This window comes from Grampus griseus, assembly GCF_964374135.1.
Source record: "Grampus griseus genome assembly, chromosome: 14".
NCBI classification, from domain to species: domain Eukaryota; kingdom Metazoa; phylum Chordata; class Mammalia; order Artiodactyla; family Delphinidae; genus Grampus; species Grampus griseus.
The window spans coordinates 53,089,132-53,104,570 of NC_139008.1; the positions used below are offsets into that span (position 1 = coordinate 53,089,132).

The 15,439-nt window shown below is 38.1% G+C and overlaps 1 protein-coding gene across 2 annotated transcripts in view; it reads right to left on the minus strand.

Moving 5' to 3' along the window:
• Nucleotides 1-15,439, minus strand: part of PLCB1 (phospholipase C beta 1) — a 682,255-nt gene that overhangs the window by 661,910 nt on the left and 4,906 nt on the right. For both annotated transcript variants that reach the window (XM_082670207.1, XM_082670208.1), the window contains exon 2: nucleotides 2,356-2,433. In XM_082670207.1, the coding sequence (XP_082526333.1) occupies nucleotides 2,356-2,433 (78 nt within the window). The remainder of the gene's footprint in view (nucleotides 1-2,355; nucleotides 2,434-15,439) is intronic.

Below are 15,439 nucleotides of genomic sequence, written 5' to 3' on the forward strand. Positions count from 1 at the left end.
TACCAACGCAAGCTTCCAAACAGGGGTGGGGAGGGAATCAGGGGATAAACTTAAAAGTATCACATTTTTTCTTTGAGACATAACCCCTGTAGTACATGTGATAGATTCATATCAACAAGACTGATTGTCAGAAAAAATATCTTAAAGAAACTGGGCCTCTAAGCATCATCTGACTGCAACATTAGGCCCATCCCTTCAAATGATTTTATGCAAAAACATGGACTTAAAGCTTGTGTGCCCTCCCCACTCACTTGCGGGTACCATCTCTGCTTGCGTACATTTATGCTCCTAATATATCACTTACAGGAGTCTACCTCTTAGAAGTGGATTCATCACTCGTTCTGACTCCAGGACTAGGCTTAAAGCCAGAAGAAAATGACAAACTTAGAATGATGGAAAGTTTAATTTTTTTCTTAAATCGTCTCATCTTTTAGATACTGATATATGATCATTAACTAAAAAAATAAACCTCAAAATTCTGATACATGACTGACCGTTGACTTAAAAAGTGAAAAATGAAATTCCCATCTCTTGGCTAGAACTGGAAGATTAATATCCATGAAAAGAAAAGTAATAAAGAGACAGAAGTATTGCTACCACAGTATTTGTTTAAGTTGGTCATAAACAGCATTACAACCAAGAGAAAGTTGTTAGTATTAAAAAACTGAGAATTTTCTACATTTGAAAATGAGCATGAGTTAAAATACTGGGTTCACAGGACAACAGAGGTACATCAAAGAGCCTCTGGTCCTAAATACTTTCTCTTTCTTAAGCAATGAAATATTTATCATTGGTCTTAAAGGGGAGCTTAACTGAGTTGCTATGAATTATTTAAAAACCCCAAAATACCTTCTGTTGCTTTTATAGAAGCTTGATTTACAAGTTGAAAAATCAAACTGACAGTCTAGTCTCTTGTACAAATACCCAACATTTAAAAATGCTCTAGGCATTATAAATATATCTTTCATGAATATAGCTTCAACAGTTCTAAAAATAGCCTTTAGGAGGAAAAAAAATAAAAAACCTCTTTCAAGCCATTGTTTTATACATAACAGCAGGAAACCAAACAGAATGTCAAAGCCAAAGTGATTAACACACCCAGTAATAAACATGAACAGTCAGTATGAAATCTTACTCAAATACGGTTTTTGACGTTAGCTCGGGGTCTATGATTTAGCCCCATGTCTGTGGCCAGAGATGATTACAGGGCACCCATATTCAGAAAGTAACTCCAGGACCACAAAGCTAAAATCTGCCTTTTGGATGACGTGTTAACAGACCCATTCAGGACTGGCCCTGGGGGCCAGATATTACTGTCTAGCACCCTAAGAGTTTCCCCAGGCTCTACTCTGACCCCAAATATGCCACTGCACAGAGCAGTTTCCATACCACTACTCACTGGTGAAGTCCAGGTTGCCCCCAATGGCCGAAAGCTAAGCTGACAAACACCAGTAACCTTGGATATAGAGAACTAACACCAGAACATGAAAAGGCACCTCACAGTTTGATGCCAGGTATTTTATTGGTTTCAGTATGGATTTAGCACTCTCAATAAAGCCTGTCCCATCTTTCCAAATATCAGAACTTATAGGACCAAAATATTCTGTGGTCTGTGGCCTTGTATGTTCAAGTGCAACATCAAGTGTATGGTCAAGTGTATGTTCCATCGTCTATGGAAATAATAACCTACTTTTTATGAATATTCTGACCTCACTACCCGTTAAACTCCAAATAAATCTTATGATCTGCAGACAGTCTAGTTTTTAATAATTCAATATGGAATCATCTCAATTGGTTTCATAATAAATGAGATTCTAAATTCATGGTATGGTGGACAGAAAGCTAAAACGGGAAGAAATTCCTGAAAAAGTGAAGGTATAGTCTAAAGGGATCTTATTCCTGATTTTCTAACAAAAAAACAAATTATCAAGGCCAAATTCCTGCTGAGGCTGGGAGAACCCTTAATAAGCAGCAAAGGGGAGAAGGAAGAGAAAGGGAAAGCCACAGTTACAGTCATCAGGGTCAAAAATGACTTTCTCATCATGTTTCTTCATTTTTTATGGGTAGAGTTGGTGGGAGACTTAACAGCAGTAATACTGGCTAACTTCCCTCTACAACAAATGTAATTCACAATTCCATGTTCTTACCCTGAAAAATGCCAATTGTTCTAGGATTTAGCACATCTAATATTTCAGACCTTGGAAAATCCCAAGACATTTCTATCTAAGATATTATTTTTAAGTAGAATCTTTAAAAAAATTACAAAGAGTCATCCATGAAATGGATAGAAAGCTAAATACTTCGCAAATCAGCAACTAACTGGAAAATGTAAGAAAGACATATCTCACTTCTTACCTTGCTTTGATCTGTCCAGTAAAAGAAAAATCCCTGAGGGTCGGTCCTCAAAATAATTGGAGTGACAATAGTGGAGTCCTAGAAATGTAAGAAAATACACGTATATCAACATATGCCACTATAGAAAGCCTTACCTGTGAATTACTTAAGTTATAATTGTTAAGTTTCTCCAAGATCATCAATTATTAATAAAACTAATAAAAAATTAAACATGATATCTTTAACATCATAGGATTGCTAATTACATAACTGAGGTACTTTACTAATAATTAGAATATTGGGACATTACTTATAAAGGAAAAGGCCAGTGATGCATGTATTTATTGATTAAGGCAAGTTTTTAAAGGCACTGGCATGTTTTCTAACAAAAAGCTATATTTGGTTTTCCAAATAATTTTAACACTAAACATCATTACATATTTTATATGATTAAAGTTAATTGAAATCCATGCTTCAGGATATTATTTTAAATTACATTTGCTCTATAAAATGATTTTTAATTGTACTGAAGAGAGTAAACACAGCATTTAGGTATTGCTGTTTCCAAGGCAACAGTAAATAAGGTCATCTTCTATATGTTCGCAAGGCTATACACAAAACTGTTATAAATTTAAATTTCACACAATAAAATAAAACATCATAGACAGTCTTCTTAGTTTAAAGCATGCATATTATAAAGCAAAAACTGCCTGTATTGTAATTACAATATTAAACATTTCTAAAATATGTGTTCTTTTCTTCTGGCAATTTTCAGAAAGGCATACCATCTGCACAAAGAAACACATGTCACTGGATATGGATTTTTATACTGAAATACTGGGATCTTTGCAGGAATTGCATTTTTTAAAGAGACATAAATAAAACCAGTTTATTTCAACTTTTTCATACACATTGTAACTCTGGTGTGTCATATCCTCTATCTGATTAAAAAGATTTGTAATAAATTTAGAACTTGCAGAGATAATTTTGGAATTTGGGATTGTCTTCCTGATGGGTAGAGCAAATCTAAGGCTTTTGTACACGTGGTAAGTTTTATTATAAGAGTCAGGTTCTGGAGGCCAACCCCTCGGGCTCAAATCTCTGCCTGTCCCCTCCCGTGCCTCATTCTGCACAACCACAACTGGAAAAAAAAGAGATAATAATCATACCTCCGTCAGAGTTTTTTGTGAGAATTAAACAGGATAATTTGGGTAAAGCACTTGGATCAATTCTTGGCACATAAAAATGTTCATTATTATTATAGTGGATTATGTTTAAAACCTGATTTATTAAAATATTAAATGAAAGTTTATCATGGCATTCTTTTTTTATTGTGTTAAGTATATATAACATAAAACTTACCATTTTTAAGTGTAAAGTTCAGGGGCATTAAGTACTTTCACATTGCTGTGCAACCATGACCACCATCCATCCTCATCTTCCCAAACTGAAACTTCACACTCATTAAACACTAACTCACCATTCCCTCCTCCCCCTAGGCCTTGACAATCACCATTCTATTTTCTATATCTATGAATTGACTACTTTTTGGTACCTTATATAAATAGAATCATACAGTATTTTTCCTTTTGTATCTGGTTGATTTCACTCAGCATAATCTGTTCAAGGTTCATCCATGTTATAGTAGGTATCAAAATTTCCTTCCTTTTTAAGACTGAATAATACTCAATTATATGTCTGTACCATTTAGTTTATCCATTTATTCACTGATGGACATTTGGGTTGTTTCTTTCCACCTTCTGGCTGTTGCGAACAACGCTGCTATGAACATAGGCCTACAAATATCTGTTTGCATCCCTGCTTTCAATTCTTTTCCATATATACCCAGAAGTGAAATAACTGGATCATATGATAGTTCTATATTTAATTTTTTGAGCAACTGCCTTGCTGTTTTATCCTGATAGTCTTAAGATTCATTCTTAACATGCAGTCTGAAAATATCTTTTACAAGGCTTGTGCTGTTACATAGAGCTTCAGCTGGAATTTTTAAATTCCAAAATTACTTTTAAATGTTAAAAAAAAAAGACACTTGGAAACAAATTTGATATTATAATGGAAGAATAATTTTTAAAATATCTGAAGCTTCTCCTATGAGATTACATGCATAGAAGTTCAGAGTAATATTTCCAGTAAATCATAGCAATATTTTCAGTTCTGTTTCATCACCTACTCTTCCAGAGTTGGGTGAAATAAAAGTTTCCAATAGGCTTCACAGAACACACATCCCAATTTCCAGGTAAATTTGGAATTAACCTGTAGGTGTAACTTACCATTTTCACATCAGTTCCTTTTCTAATCAGAGTGTCTGACAAGAGTATCTGATAAGATTCTAATCAAAATCTTAGTGACAATTCACTGCAAGGATCCCAGACAATAAAATATTTAAAGTTAGCAGAGCAAAACAGCTCAAATTTATATGTTGGAACATTGTGTTAGGCTGCCTCGTTGTTTCGGATACTGCTTTTTCTAGCTTATTCCTTTTCCTCCTTCAAAATTAAAGCTCCTTTGTTCAGTATTTTCTTGACCCACTCTTCCGGCCACAGTTCCTCTACTAAATGATCATTTATCGCGGCTCCCTGCCTGCTTCCTCCATAATCACCTTTGACATTCCAAGATCAGCTGGAACTTGGCATTCTTGCCATGCAAGGCAGGGTTTGACCCAGAAATACATGAATATCCATTTTCAACTCCACCTCCTTTTTTCACACCTCTCACATAGCTGCAAGTGCCAATATTCTCCCCCTGCTCAACCCAGATCTCAAGTATTCTTAATTGTCAGAATATATGCTGTAGTTTGAAGTCTGAAATATACAGCCATCCTTCATTTCCAAGGCAACTGCAGCATTTTACTGCAGAATAATGGAGGTAACTCTCAGATGGTCTATGTTTTATTCTTTCTCCCTCCATCAATATCCGTAAGATGTGTATTCCATAAGAAGGTGGTTTTCAAACTTTTGGGTGCATCAGATTTACAAGGAGTACTGGTTAAAATGCAGACTACTGAGCCCTTTCTCTGGAGCTTCTCACTTAGGAGATCTGGAATAGAGTCTGAGAATCTGCATTTCTACTTAATTTTCAGTGATGCTGCTGCTACTGGTCCAGGAACCAGACTCAGATCCACTGACACAGGCCTACAATGGGTGAGGCTTTGAATCAGGAATACAATGATGTAAATGCCCAGGAGCACCAGTGAGCTTGAAATGTAGACATCCCTGTGTCTTCTAAGTACATGGCTTCTAACTAGGAATTCAACTTTAATTTGCTTATTTAAAGTTATAAGGTATTTTTTCCAATAAACATCTACCTTGAAAAGAAGAACACTAATAAACATACCTGTTTTAAGTTAGTAATTGTGGATAATGTACAGTAAATCTCTATTTACCCCTCTTTCGTTGACAGAAACCATTTTACTCTCATCCCATCTTATCAAAAATGAAGACTAATATAATGATATAAGAAGCTGCTGTTCTACAATTTACATGAATCTCCAAAAAGATTTTAGGTTAAATAAAGAACAGTCAAGGAACAAAGTAAAGGGACTTTTTAAAACCTCAACATCCAAAAGAATGAGAGATATTTCAGTAAGAAAAAGAGTCACTGCAATCAATATTAAAATTACAAAGTCCTATAACTTCTTTATTATGATTTGTGCATCAATGTGCTGATATAAATCAATAACATATACTAATGCAATGTTATATGATAATTACATCTCAAAAAAAAGATGAAATGTGAAAATAAATGAATCACTATAAAACAAATTATATACCCTGGAGTATAACCTATAAAAATATTGAATCAATATGCTGTACACCCAAAACTAATAATAATAAGGCAACTATACTTTAATAATAAATAAATAAACAAAATGTCCTAAAGAAACTGGGAGGAAATGACAAAACAGTCCAAACTCCCTCCCAATACCAGAATATTCTTTACAGAACTCCCTGACCAAATAATAATAGACACATCCTAAATGTTTGGTCTGAGCCAATCACGGCAATATGAACTCGAAATGGAATTTCTCCTTTGATATTTATAATATTTTAAGAGGTAGACACTTATCCCGATTTTACATATAAATAGACTAAGGCTTAGCTTAAATAACTAGGTCCAAGGAAACCTAGCTAAGCTAGTAAGGGAAGCACTGGAATTAAGCCTCAAGGGCAGACTCTACACCAAGGTCACTCAACAGTTTCATTACTGATCTGCTAAATTAGGGCTTTTTTCGACATTTGTTTTCCTAATCATCTTCCATGAAATGTTAATATCACAGATATTCTGTATATCTATTTATATGCTGTATGTATTCTGTGCTTTATATAAAATAAAAAGTAAAGAATAAGAAGACTTTTTGTCCCTCAAGAACCATTTTTCATTTGTTTGGAGATGATCTGGCCCCAACTGAGATGGCAACGCTGTCCCCCTGCACTGCTGAATATGGGCTCACCGGAGACCACGGAGCGCTAGAAATGTGGCGAGTTGGCTAAGATGTGCTATAAGATTTGAAAGACTGACAATGAAAACAAGAATGTAAAGTAGTTCATGAATAATTGTTTATATTAATTACATATGTAAATAAATATATCGGGTTAAACAAACTATATTGTTAAAATTAATTCCAGGGGCTTCCCTGGTGTTGCAGTCGTTGAGAGTCCGCCTGCCGATGCAGGGAACACGGGTTCGTGCCCTGGTCCGGGAAGATCCCACGTGCCGCGGAGCGGCTGGGCCCGTGAGCCATGGCCGCTGAGCCTGCGCGTCCGGAGCGCGTCCGGAGCCTGTGCTCCGCAACGGGAGAGGCCACAACAGTGAGAGGCCCACGTATCGCCAAAAAAAAAAAAAATTAATTCCACCTGTTTTTTTTTTTTTTTTTACTTTATTAATGTGGCTACTAAAAAATTTTAAATTTCCAGTGTGGCTCATTTTATATTTCTACTGGGCAGTGGAGCTCTAAATCTTCATGAGAAAATAAGTTTTCTCCTTAACAGGGAAATCTTTTTCACAAAGCAAACTTGGTCAGATAATGCCAGCTAGAAAATTTGGGGATTTTTTTCCATATATGCAGCTACCATTTAGTTTTAACACCTAATTATTGGGTTGGCCAAAATGTTCATTTGGGTTTTTCCAAATGAACTTTTCAGCCAACCCAATTATACAAAATAAATCTAGTTGCTTCTCTAAGTGTCAATTCTTCAAGTATTTGAATAGAGCCAATACGTTGCTGCCCTCTGAGTTCTACTTTACCGGGTTCAGGTTAGTAATGAGCTAAATTGTGCCCCACCCCAAAATCCGTATGTTCAAGTCCCACCCAGTGCTTCAAACTGCAACCTTATATGGTTAACAATCTTTACATAGGCGATTAAATTAAAAGGAGGTCATTAAGGGTGGGCCCTAATTCAATAGGATTGGTGTCCTTATAAAAAGAAGAAATCTGGACACAGACACATACAGAAGGAAGATGATGTGACAACACAGGGAGGCCAGCCACCTACAAGCTATGGAGAGAGGCCTGGAACAGATCAGGGTCTTCAGAAGGAACCAACTCCACTAACACCTTGATCTCAGACCTGCGGCCTCCAAAACTGTGAGAAAACACATTTTTGTTGTTTAAGACTCTCAGTCTGTGCTACTTTGTTATGGACACCCTATAAAACTGATACAAGCTATAACCCATTAAGGCTAATGTCGAGGACCGGCTCACAGACCCACAGACCCACAGCCCACACGTTGGTGCCACTGTCAGAAAGTCTACTGGCCTAGACTGACCACAATTCTGACTCCACAGTGATTTCGTGTCCTCATGTTGTTAAACAGAAAACACACATGGCTAGAGATGTGCACTTCTCAACTAATCAATGTTACAGAGTCAACAAGGGAAAAAAACCAGCCATGCTCCACAGGGATTGCCCAAGAATTGCCTCAGAAAGCAGCAGAGCCAAAGACGGCAAACACATACACAAACAACTATGTAAGGAAAAAAAATTCCAAGTGTCACAGAAAATCAGATGTGATGCCCAACAAACGTCAGCGATGCAGCCCTGACTATGAAACACACACACACACATACACACACACACACACACACACACACACACACACACACACACACACTAAAGGCAGTCTTGGATGATGGATTGTGAGATTAAGATCAGTGAAGTAAATGTTCTATGTGCATCAGCATGGAAGAGGATTTTCTTCCCAGGGCCTGTCCAGTCTGAAATTTCCCCGAGGAAAGGAAAGCAGAGGAGGGAAGAAGGTCCAGGGTGGAGGATGCAAAACAGTGGAGAGAAGTACCATTAAAAAGTTGCCTTTTACTGACAGGTATACAAATCTCTTTTAACAAAATACAGCAAAAAGTTGGAAGCATGCTCCTTCAAACACCATGCAAGATACTGCAGGCCTATACTAGGGATTCAAATGAAAGTCCAGATCCCCCATCATACAAAGTGCTCAATGTTTAGTGGGGGCATCAGATGAATAAACCAATCATTTCAGGAAGCTAGAGGTCTGGTGGGCTGTGGCTTTAATATACATTTCCCTGATGACTAATGACTAATGTTGTTGAACATCTTTTCATGTCCCTACTGGCCGTGTGTGTGTGCGCATGCGTGCGCACACAGGGGCCCAGTACTTTTTAAAATCAGTTAAGATTTAAATCAGTGGTTTACATTTTAATCAGTGGTTCTGGACCAGGGTCAGTTTTTCACCCCAGGGAAATGTTGGCAATGTCCAGAAACAATTTTGGTTGTTACACTGGGGATTTTGTTACCGGAATCTAGTAGATAGTCAGGGATGCTGCTAAACATTCTGCAATGCACCGGCCAAACCCCATAACAAAGAATTGTCTGGCCCCAAATGTCCATAGTACTGAGGTTCAGAAACACAGCTTTAATGGCTTCCTACTGACTTCATGATAAAATTTTTCAGTGGCCTAAGTAGCATATATGCACCCCTTGCCATCCCACCTCATTATCTGAGCCACCAAGTGCCCCATTTGCTTATTCTTCCCTGTCCTTCAAAGTCCCATATGCCTTCCCTCCTTGGGATGCCCACATGTCCTGTACGTTTGACCTAATACACTCCCCATCCTCATGTTGGCTTAAGTCCTACTTATAACTCAGGTCTTTCCTTAAACAGAACTTCTCCATGAAAACCTTCCAAACTTCTTATACTCACTTGTACTTTTTTCCGTAGTACTTGTCACAATTATAGTAACATCATTTACCTCTCTTTGTTGAGCATCTATCTCCCCCAGCAGAGCACCAACTCCATGAGGGCAGGAACCAAATCATTTACCATTGTAAATCCACAACACTAGCAAAATGTCCAGCTTATAAGAGGCATCAATACAAATTTAAAGTATGAACACTGAATGGGTAGATGGAAGGAAACTGCAGAAAAAGAATCAAGGTAGATTCTGAAAAATATCAATTGGGCTAGCACCCAACACGTTGCCAGAAGCTGTGGCAAGAGAAATTTCAAAGCAATGGCAAAGGCAGAATAAGGCTTTGGAGGGCAGAGAAGGAGTGAGTGGGATGTTAGGAGAGGAGAAGGTGGGTAGAAGCTGCATGTTCCTTGTGGAGGGAAGGATGAGGAAAAGAGGGCAGTAACTGTAGGAGGAAGGTGGGGTGGGCGACATTGTGCTGGATTCTATGTTGGCATTTGTATGACTAAAAAGCATATTTCTATGTTCTTAGAAGAGCCTCAACATAAGGGAATCTTTCACAGATACTGTCAAAGGGGAGGATAATTATGAATCCAGAATCCAAACAAACCAGGAGGCATGGGCTCCAGGACATAGAGCTTTCCCAGGGACAGGAGGGAAGGTGGGACCATAGAGGTGGCCCAAGTATATTGAAATAGGAGCGGGGAAGGGAGGATGTCAATGATATTGTCCCAGTAACTTCCATTCCCTCTACACAGAAGAAATAGTGTAGGCAGAATTTTTATTATAAATAATATTTTTTAAACTATATGTCTTTAATATTTTTCTCATTTTGGCAATAAAGCTCACGTATCCATTTTTCTCCTTGTGAATCATTATCCAGATAGAGAGGATGTTTTCACACCCGTCAGTCTTTTGCTCTGTCATTCCCAACACTTCTGAATTTCTTTAAGGGCAATTTTCCTTGCAAAATCTCGGTATATGTGTATCTTTTCCAGAAAACAGAAGCCACTTGTAACATTCAGAATAAGAGATGTAAATACATTAAGCATCACAATTTTCAACCAATATCGAATCACAATTGATTACACACTCAACCTTAAGCCATATTTAGCACTTACAGGAAATCCGTGCTAATGACAGCAATCAGCTCTGTATTGACAATAAATAGTTTGCTTCTTGAGCTCACATGGAGAAACCAAAGTTAAGAAGGTCACAGGGTCCCTCAGACTCTGGGAGATGTCAGATGGAATGGAAGGATGGAGGGCAGGGCTTTCTAACCAATGCCACACACAGTGTGTCATGCAGGTGTCTTGGGAGCATGACCACCCTCCCTCATGACTGCACACTCCCCCTTCCCATGAACCCACTGTGACCCAGAAACACACCAGATCATTCCTTCATTCCACAAAGATTCCCTGAGCACCAACTCAGTGCCAGGCCTATGCTTTGCCCTAGGGAAGAAGATAAATAACACAAAGCTACAGTCTTTGAGGAGCCCTGGTCCAGTTGTTGTATAGATGAGGCATAACCACCTCCTTCCATGCACCCTCCTGCACTGGCAATCTACATCTGGGCTCTCAATTGACAGCACCTTGAATTCCAAGCCATTCTGCCTCACGTTTGGGTGCAAGTGGCATCCTCTACACTTCCTTCATGCCCACTTTATCTTTCATCTTCCAACATCAAAGATTTCCCATAGGAAGCCATGGGACCAGTCTTAATGGGCATCCAGCAAAAGACAACATTTGCAAGTATGTTTGGAAGAGAAAAAGATGGAAAAGCACATGTAATGAGTCTTGCCAGATACAAAAGTGCCACTTATTAGATAATGAAAAAAATGACCTTTGTTTTAACACCATTCCTGACTATCTTTCCGTGAGCATGTTTTACAGTGACTGACTGATGTTGAACATTTGTAGACTAGACTGTGCCCTGGTCTTTGTGCCTCAAAGCAGAAATTAAGTTTTCCTATGTTCCTACATCCTACATTGTGGAACAAAAATGGGCTTTGTATACACATCATAAAAATAGCTGTTTTTGAAGACACTCGCAAAGAGGAAGGCATTTGTAGGGTTCTAAGCCTCATTTGTACGAATCCTAAAATCAGGGGGATTCTTTGGAAAAGTCAATGAATCTCTTTCAACTGGTAATCATTTAGATTCGATTAAAAGCCTTTTGTTACCACTGTTTGGGGATATCATGGTAGACTGGAAAAGGTCCTGAATTTAACCAGAAGACCTAGCTTTAAACCTGACTTTGGCTCTAGTTGTGTGCCTTGGGCAACTCACCACACACAAGCCCCAGTGTGCTTCTATGTAAGATGGGAATAATAACATCTGGCCTTTTCCTACCACTCGAGGTGGTCTTGAAGACTGAAGGGGCATGACTGTAAATAAATAAGAGTGGTTTATAAATATCAGGGCCTGTTATTAGGACTCACTCTCAGTATTGAACTTGAGAGGCAGCATTATAGCAAAACTCCATTTTACTCAACTGTAATATTGAAGGAGAAAATTACATAGGATGTGTGGGTGGTTATTGCACATTAAAACTGAAATTCATGGAATCCTAGAACCATAAAAGGCCGTATTGGGTAGGGGTTAATGAAGAAAACAAAAACCTCTCTGGAAATTTTGAACATAAAGGAGTTTAATTACAGGTACTTGACAGTATCACTAGAAGGACTGGAGACACAGGCTTCAGGTTGAGCCTCTGTGAATGACCCCAGAACATGATACACTGACCCTTGAGAACAGCTGTTGCCTCCACCACATTCAGAAAGGTGAGAGAGAAATCAACGAGGAACTGCTAGGGTCAAACACAAGCCAGCTTAGCTGAAGACAAAGGAAGAGTAATCTGAGACAGGGAGCAGCCACTGTCGCCACTGCCTCTTTATAACCAAACACAGAAGAACGACTAAAGAAGATCATACTTCGTCCTTCAACATCCCACACATCTGTAGAGACAAACCAAAGAATGCAGAGAAGTGGCCTCCTTCACATATCATATAAGTGCATCTCATACTGGTGGAATGAATTTACAGCCAGAATATTAGACGCTGAGGATGGAGACTAAGTGAGACTCAACCTAACAGCAAACCTGAGAAAGCATCCCTGTCAGTATCCTTCATTTTTTTTTAATCTATGGGACCACTTGCTGACTTGCTCTGGGGTCTTCCTTTTTCAGCTTATACGGCCTCTCCTATAAAATGAATCAAATTAACTTTCCCTTACCCACTTCATAAACAAGTTCCAATGAAAGTTTGATTTTTTAACAGCAAAATAACTTCTTAATCTCCTATGTATCAATGTTATATATTAAGATCCACAATGACTAGTTCAGGTAAAAGTGCTTTGTTAACTAATTCATTTTCCTTAAACTTGTTCATAAAACTTCATTGTGATGAAAAGAAACAAAACAGTGAGCAAGTACTGTGAACTAAAAAAGTCCTTGAAATGAAAACCATATGTAGGATGCTTTTAATTCTCTTTTAACACTAAATATGTTTTCTTATTTTATAGAATAATGTTTCTCCACTGACAATAATTTAGTTTCTTGATAAATGTATACAGATTTCGTCAACATCAATTATATCTAAGCATATACCTAAGCATTTTTTTCAGAATAAACTTAAAATAAAAATTTCCCCAAGTTGAAAATTAACATATGAAGAAAATAATAAAATCAAATATCAGAGCACAAAGAGATCAAAGGGGAAGCCAAAGACCTCTTCAAGAATCTAGCCTTCTTTATATGCTATTTCATTTAGTTTTTAACAGAAATCGATAGCTTCTTTAAAATCTCAAGTAAATCTCAGAAATATGTCCTAGTTCCTTTCCTTACTGATATACAGGGGCACTGGCACTGACTGTGGGATGGGACATGGAATAGATGGGGGAAGGGGAGCATTATGAAATCTTTCTGGGCAGATGGAATTTATGATACAGTCTGAAAAGGCTGCTTGAACCTCACATTAGCTCCAGTAACAGGAAAACTAAGGTCTTCAGTTACAAAATATTTGTTATTTAGGTGAAGACCCACAGCATTAGTCGACAATTCACAATCAATCTCATTCCATTTTCTGCCGGCACTCCTTGTTCATGATACTGTGAAACAATCCTGATAAAGAAACATTTAACTACAGTTTAACAAGTTCAATGTAAAAAAGCAAAATGTTCCTGTCCCATTTAAACAGTCGTTGCACGTAAATATCATTTGAAGCTATTTACTGATATGCTAAACTTTCCTGGGAAGGATTAGAGATATGCTAATAGCCAGAGTAAATTATCCTACTGCACCATAGGTGGGAATATCAAAGTCAGGCAAGATGCGAGAGAAAAACTACTACAGAAAATTATATTCCAGAAACAGCACTCTACTAGTCTGCTCTGCTATGCCAATAACAGCCTGTAGGCACTACATTTCCTTGCTCAATTATTACCGTTTTGTTCAACTGCTTTCTCGTTTGGGGCATTTACTACACCTGCTTCACTTCCCAGGCCTTACCTTAGGCTAGATAAGGACCTAATCAAGGTCCATCTAAACCCAGGATAAGTCATTTTTGTTACTGTTGAAGAGGGTCCTAAAGCAATAATAAAAATGCTTTAGGCTTTTGTTTTCATTGAAAATAAGAAGAAAATAGCTTTCTTAGATCCAAGACAGGCAAAACCAACCTACGGAGCTGCAAGTCAGGAGAGCGGGTGTCGGGGCCAGAAGGGAGCATTCAGGGGCTTGGTGGGCGGGCGATGCTGTTTCTCCATCTGGTGCGGATCACGTGTGTGTTCATTTTGTGAAAACTGACCCAGCTGGACACGAGATTTGCGTGTTTTACTTCATGAACGTTACACTCTGATCAAAAGCTTAAAATAACTTTATTGACTTACTTTGGAAAAGTGATATTCTTACACTTAGATTACAGTAATCACTGTCGATAAGAAATTCACAAAAGCTCTTTGGACATGAAAAAGGGACACATCTGGACATATTTAAGTAGTATTTTAGAGGGCACCTGCCAGCCCTTCTGGGGGCTGCGTTTGGATCCACCACCTACCAACCAGGGCTGTTTCTTCCCTCTTTCCCCTATAACCTGTCCAAAGTGAACGCTGCTGACTGCCCACCTTGTAAACCCTTCTCCTCTGCTCCCTCATTAATCTTGTCAGTGTCACCTTGTCATCATTTTGGAAACCGCAACTACAGATTCTACATAATGCAAAAGTTCTAACTGAGCTTTTGTGTAGGATTCTGGGAAATGTGCAATATACTAGCATGATTTTTTATTATTATTACCTGTTTTAGCTGTGGGTTTTTTGGTGGGGAGGGCAGAGTGGTGGAGAGGGGTGAGGGAGTTACTTGTTCAAATCCACAGGGCTCTCAGCATATCCAAACCTCCAAGCTTCCTCAGCCTTCTTCTCAAACAACTTAGCCAGTCTAGCAATTATGACCTTTGAATGTAAGATTATGCTTCTGAGACATGATGTATGATGTGAGACTTACATATATCTATCTATATATAATTTTTTCTTGCTAAATTACAAAAGTTTTTTTTAACTGTTTCCTCTTCCTTCTGGGCATCATACCTGTGCACTTACTCTGTGTGTGTGTGTGTGTGTGTGTGTGTGTGTGTGTGTGTGTGTGTGTGTGTGTGTGTGTGTGTGTGTGTGTTGTGTGTACTCTAAGGTTTTTAAGTAGAAGTAAAACTTTTGGATGCTTTGGAAACTGACTTCCTTTAAAGAGAAAGAGTCCTGCATTTTTTACATAGATTCATTTTCTCTGAAATATCTATATTTTTTAAAAGGGTAAAAAAACTTTTTTTCCCTTTCAAATCATAAAATATGAAAATCAAAACACACTTTAAAGGGAATGGAAGGAAGGTCCGGATCTTCCCACCTATAGAATAAAGGAGTCATCCAACACAAA